This window comes from Salvia splendens, chromosome 6 (genome assembly GCF_004379255.2).
Source record: "Salvia splendens isolate huo1 chromosome 6, SspV2, whole genome shotgun sequence".
Taxonomy (NCBI): Eukaryota; Viridiplantae; Streptophyta; class Magnoliopsida; order Lamiales; family Lamiaceae; genus Salvia; species Salvia splendens.
In genome coordinates, this window is record NC_056037.1 from 10,896,241 (window position 1) to 10,902,240 (window position 6,000).

Genomic DNA, 6,000 nt, shown 5'->3' on the forward strand with positions numbered 1-6,000 from the left:
CTAATCTAAACTAATTTTATCACCATCGCGGGGGACCTCAATTCATATGTCAACAGTCTTTCATCCACTAATTTCATACTCCTACTGAGTACGTAATTCTCCTCTTAATTAAAATGAGATGTAAGAAGTAGTATTTTTTTTATTTATACGTGTCAAACTTAGTAATTGAAAAGAAAAGGTCTTGTCTCTTTGAATTAAAAAAACACATCATCAACAAGCGTGCTGAAATGCAGTCGATGCATTATTCATAAGAAAATTATGGAAAAAGAAAATCTCATTTGTATATTTAGCATTATTTTCTCCACAAACACTAGTTTTAGACTTTAGTAGTCGATAATAGAAGTTTTAACATAAATTTTATAAAACGAAAAAGATAAAAATATACAATGGAAAATAATAATTTTAACTTAATAAACAAAAATAAAGCTAATTTTGATGAACAAATTAAAAATTAAAAATGAAAAAAATAAAGTACAGTGGTATTGGAGTCATATTGAATTAAAAGATTTACGAAGAAAACGCAGAACAACGTAGTATTCATCAATGGCCTTGAGATCCAATCCACTCCTTATCACCTGAGGGAAAAACAGCCACGCACCCGTCACCGCCACAATCCCCACCGTCAGCGGCCTCGCCACCGCCGCCGGCAGCCTCCACCGCCCCCCGAGCGCCGACTTCATCCCGCCCTCCACGGCCACAAGAAACCCGTGCAACACAAAGAACCACGTCACCTCCCACGTGGGCTTATCACGCGACAGGTAGTAATATATGAGCTCGTGCATCAGCCCCGACGCCGCGAACGTCGCCACCACCGCCGCCTCCCGCCTCCCGCCCCCGAGCGCGCGCCGCACGGGGACGTACACGGTGGCGCGCAGCATCCCTCCGGCGACGAGGTTCCACCGCCGCCCCCAGAAATCCCCCAGCGACGTGGCGAGGTACGGCTCGTCGAACTGCGGCTCCAGCTGCAGCCCCAGCGCGGCCACCGGCGCCGCGGTGGACGCGAGGATCAGCTCCACGCCGAGGTACACGTGGCAGCAGTAGAGCACGTAGATCAGATACGGATTCATAAACTCTCTGTAACTGTACAGGCTGACGATGAATGCGAGAAGCCCGCATTTGATGGCGAAAATTGCGATTTTGGGGGTTTTGTTTTTGGATGCGGATTTGGCGATGGACGGAGATGGTGAGGTGTGTTTGATGGGGAGGAGGGCGGTGGAGAGGAAGTTGGGGAGAGATAACGGCGGCGTGGCGGAGAGAGGGGGCTGATCGAAGGAGAAGAGGAGGAGCTTGGAGTTGCCGAGCCAAACGAGGTAGAAGATGGTGGGGCCGCCGAGGTGGAAGGAGGAGAGGCGGAGGGGGAGGGTGGTGAAGAGGTACATTATTGGGAGGAGGGAGAGGAGCCTGGCCGCGCCGGACGGGACGCGGGCGGCGATTTGGTGGCAGTAAATTAGGGATGCGGCGGCGGTGAGCCATACAGAGATGAAGTTTTGGATCTCGGGATCCATGGTCAACGATGGGAGGTGGTGGTTTCTTTGAATTTTGCTTCCTTTAAAATTATAAAGGGATCTCGTGTTATTGGATTTTTTGACAATTAAAATGGGACCTACCACTATAAATTAAAAACTCAAATATGACCTGATTTATTCTTTTGGATTTAATTACTTGTATGGGGCTAATTCAATCAGGTTTTCAGGTATTTTCATAGAGGTAGCAACGAATCATAAACAAGGGAGTATTATTTATGCATATGTTTCTTAAAGACGCTTGATAATCTAGTGAATATAATTTGAGATTAATTTTCTTAACTACAAATTAAAGGAGCTCGTGAATTTTTATTCAAGTCAATGATGGGCATTTTAGGGTCAGTTAAGAATAGAGAAAACACACAATGTGGCCGACAATTTGATCCTCCGTGATTTGATTTTTATTGTTTTGTATGTGCTAAAGTAGTAATTTTTTTTATATTTTAAAAATTAGATTGGACTGATTGATCGCTATTAATAAATTGTCCAGTTTGATCACCTATAAAAACAATTGCTATATCGGGTCATTTCAAATCGGGAATATCGACTGGTTCACACCTGACGGATTGAACCGGTTTGCTCGCATGCCAGTGTCCACCATTCTCTATTTTGTGCAACGCAACGTTGTCGGTTAGGCATTCTTCTTTCGCTGCACGATTGCACTTCGTGCCAGTGCAAGTAAACTGGTTTAATTGTCGATGCTTCGTTGTCGAACTGGTCGATTTACCCTATTTGAAATGACCCGCTATAACAACGGTTTTTATACGTGAATCGGACTGAACAACGTACTGATTCATGATGAATCGGTCAAACAGGCCAGTCCATTCTAGTTTTTAAAACAAAAAAGTGTATATAAACCAAAATTCAAGGATACTTAGATAACTCCAAATCTAAGTTCAAACTAGATATATCAAACTACAAAAATTCTTCAGATCATATAAGCATATAGTATGTCTTTTGTAAATGTTCAACCATGTATGTATAACTAACCAGGAACACTTTCTCACACACACACACACTTGTGTGCAATTCTTAATAGTAAAAGGTAAACAAATTAAGATAAATAAATAGTTTGAAGACAAATTTGATGAGTAATAATATGCTGGATTGGTCAATGTTTGGACCAGTCTTTCTGGATGTCAAAAGTGTAGTTGATGTCCAAGTAGCACTTATTGTCATCATCAACAAACTGAAAAAAATTCCAAAACAAGAATACATTATATCACATAGTATAAATTTTCTACATTAGCAAAATGGATTTAATACCTTAGATCTTGCAGTGTATTGTCCTCTAGCAAAAATGCCAGCAGGAGTAGTCTCTTCGGGCATTTCTTGTGTATAAGGGTCTGCTTGAGGGCTAAACGTTCCCAGCATTTCTTTGGAGCTATCAACTGTCTCACGGTATTAATTATAAATTAACTTAGATGAAACAAATGAGATTAGTATATCTTGTGATCATTAATATATTTACCTTTGACTCCAGTCTTCCAAACAGTGTTGGTATACTTGAGGCCGCAAACGATGTCGTTGCTGACTTTGATATTGAATTTGAGATGGTAATGGCTTCCTTCCTTGAGAGTAAACCACAACCCTTTAGGGTTTTCGCCTTCCGTGATTGGAAGCAAAACATCCGGCCTTCCTGGCGACACTATCGCTAGGCTCAAGATTTTTACGTCCGGTTCTTGATTCTCTGCGTAAAGATGATCATAGTTGTAAAATGCGTGTCATGCTACAATAGAATTAAGTTGCCTTAATTAACGTAAATAACTCCTATGTGTTTATTTGGATGAAATTACCTTCAACAGCATTAGCATCAACACTTCCAATCAATTGCTCCTTCCACCTCCTTAAGCTCTCATCATCCTATTCATTAGTCGATGCAATATATTCGAAATGGTACAAATGAGAACTGAGAACCATTTCCAATTATTCGATCACAAAGATCTACATCTAATGTTTGGTTCGATCGAATCCTAAGTTTATACATCTAGAACAATGTTTTTTTATGGAAAATTGTAATCTGCTGAAAATATATGATCGATGAATGTAATATTAGAAGACCAACCTTGTCTTTCTCGAGATGTTCCTTGAGGCTAACTTTTGGGCCTAAATGCAAGCTCAAGTCTTCATCATCTTCGGTAGGGCATGAAGATTGACTGTGATGCCGGCTCACATTCCCTTCCGAATCGGATTCTATGTCGGGATCTCTATCTGAATCAGATCCCATTTTTTTCCCACCTCCACAATCCTACACCAAATAAATCAAACTGTCAAAAATAAATGAACCTTGAAAACCAAAATAATAAACAAAGAGTACGATCGTCCGTACAAGAATCTAGTCCTAATAAACTGAGTATGGCATCAAAATTCTAGAAAAAAAGGAAAGGATATGGAAATTAAATTGATGGCCTAATTATGAGTGTAAAGAGAATAGGAAAAGTGTGTTGTAAACTGGTGGTGATCCGATTTATGTTCAAACACCAAAATTAAGTAAGTTCGATTCATCAAATGTTGCGAATTGGATGGACAATAAATTAATGGGATCGTTTACTTTCCTTTATTAGAATATTAGTTATCGTGATGCATGCAAATGTAAAACTAGTATTACAGTTTTACACCTTTATAATGTGCAAAATTAATGATGAGACTAGCTATTTGCGGATATGGATCTTATCTTTCAAGCTCTAAAGATAAGAACATATATAGTACTAGTTTCTAAGTCACTTTAATTGTTTATTGATTTTTTACTTTCACCTATTTGAGGCATATGCTAATTAATGTTCCTTTAGTATATGATATATAGTTTCCTTGCTTTTTCTAAATTATACTGGTATATTCATCACAATTTTCTAGTTTAAGTTCATGAGGTATATTCAAGTTTCCCTACTTTATAAATCATTTAATCCCTCTTTTACTTACATGCATGCATATCCAAGTTTCATCGTCAAAACTTGTTTTCATTTGAGAGAACATGTTCAGTTAAACTATATAGGCTTTGTTTGTTTCTTCACTCGCTTCATATATTAGTGTTTTAGAATCTTTTACTATACTTAAACTATCAACATGTTTGTTTCATAATTTCCTTTTGAAACACACACTATTTGGAGGTTCGACGATAACCCAAGAAATTCAGGAATATTTCCTCTCAAGCTGTTATTTGAATGATTTCTGCACATAACTCCATATTAAGAATAAGATAGAGTTCATTAAAGAGAATTTTTACAATAATAAAATACTGATGGAAGTATTAACAAATTTTTGTGATCACATTGTATGAAGAGCTAGTACCTGAAGCAACCCCGAAAGTCAGAGAAATAAATCGCATAATTGTACTTTATTTCGTCCTTTGAAAATATAAACATTTTCATTGTTTATTTATCACTTAAAATTATGAATTTTCAAATTTAGGAAAAAAAAATTCTAATGAGGTGTAGTACTCATTTCCTACTATTCCAATTGCTATTTCTTTCTATCACTCTCTTAGTTTATTAATTATGTTTTAAAATCTGTGCTATGAAAGTTTATAATTTTTAAAGGAGTGATGTACTATTATAAACCCCGAAAATCATAATAAGAAAAATACTACTCAAAGAAAGAAGAGAGAAAATAAATGGGAGATGTCAGATATGTATTGCCCAAGATAAGAGAAATGAATAGTATCAATTACTCCTAGTCTAAATAAAATAAGTGAGCCAAATTATACGGAGTATAGTAGCATATGATACTAAAAACTTTTACAACTTAAAATAAATTTAAAGGGACCTAAATAAAATACTTCATCTCTCTTATTTCAATAAACTCATTATCTTATCTTATTTAGGTCCCTTTGAAAATGTTTAATCTGTGAAAGTTTTTATAAGAAGGTATTTCGATATAATATCTTATTAATTAGGTCCCTTTGAAAGTTTTTATCAAAAGATAGAAATATGGATCTTACTCATTTTTACTTTTTAAATAAATTCACAATCAATATAGTATTAACATCTATATCTGGATTTTGAGGTATATTAAAAATGGAGCATAAGGAGTAACAAATTTTCATTAAATTAATATATTTATTATTAATCATTTTGATAGTTGATAACATTTATTTTAATTATTATTATTAAATTGGTCAAATAAGAGATCAAGAATAAAATAATTAAAGTATCATTATTTGAAGGTTATGAATAATCCATGAGGTTGAGTCGGAAAAAATAGTGGTACTCCACTTTTTAAAATCTCTATAATAAATGTATTTGTTGTATACAAAATTTAAGAAAATTATATTAAATGACTCTATCTGTTGCATAGTAGTAGAGTATTTTTTTTATTTTGGGTGTTCTATAGTAGTAAAGTCACTTCAATTTTTTAGTAATTTTCCTACTCTTATTTTTCTCATCTTACTTTATAATCTCTATTTTTTTCATTCTTATTTTATTATCTCTATTTTTTCCTATCTTACTTTATTATCTTTATTATTTTTTTATTTTATTAT

General features: G+C 35.6%; 2 protein-coding genes across 2 annotated transcripts; both read right to left on the reverse strand.

The window, feature by feature from the left end:
• Positions 1-462: 462 nt before the first annotated feature.
• Positions 463-1,522, reverse strand: LOC121807211 (long-chain-alcohol O-fatty-acyltransferase-like). Its single transcript, XM_042207427.1, has one exon. It carries the CDS (start codon positions 1,503-1,505, stop codon positions 489-491), a length of 1,017 nt encoding a protein of 338 aa, XP_042063361.1. The 5' UTR covers positions 1,506-1,522; the 3' UTR covers positions 463-488.
• A 962-nt stretch (positions 1,523-2,484) lies between these two features.
• LOC121807437 (rho GDP-dissociation inhibitor 1-like) lies at positions 2,485-3,883 on the reverse strand. The gene is made up of 6 exons (XM_042207672.1): positions 3,853-3,883; positions 3,589-3,771; positions 3,320-3,386; positions 2,995-3,213; positions 2,790-2,914; positions 2,485-2,712 (listed from the first exon to the last, which is right to left on the reverse strand). The coding sequence occupies exons 2-6, from the start codon at positions 3,748-3,750 to the stop codon at positions 2,635-2,637; spliced, it is 651 nt and encodes a 216-aa protein (XP_042063606.1). The 5' UTR covers positions 3,751-3,771; positions 3,853-3,883; the 3' UTR covers positions 2,485-2,634.
• Positions 3,884-6,000: the final 2,117 nt, after the last annotated feature.

Coding starts and splice junctions, on each gene's coding strand:
- LOC121807211 (XM_042207427.1), bottom strand. CDS start 1,505: ATGGATCCCGAGATCCAAAACTTCATCTCTGTATGGCTCACCGCCGCC.
- LOC121807437 (XM_042207672.1), bottom strand. CDS start 3,750: ATGGGATCTGATTCAGATAGAGATCCCGACATAGAATCCGATTCGGAA. Junction 3,214..3,319: donor TGATGCTAATGCTGTTGAAG/GTAATTTCATCC, acceptor ATCTTTACGCAG/AGAATCAAGAACCGGACGTA. Junction 2,713..2,789: donor AATACACTGCAAGATCTAAG/GTATTAAATCCA, acceptor AATTTTTTTCAG/TTTGTTGATGATGACAATAA.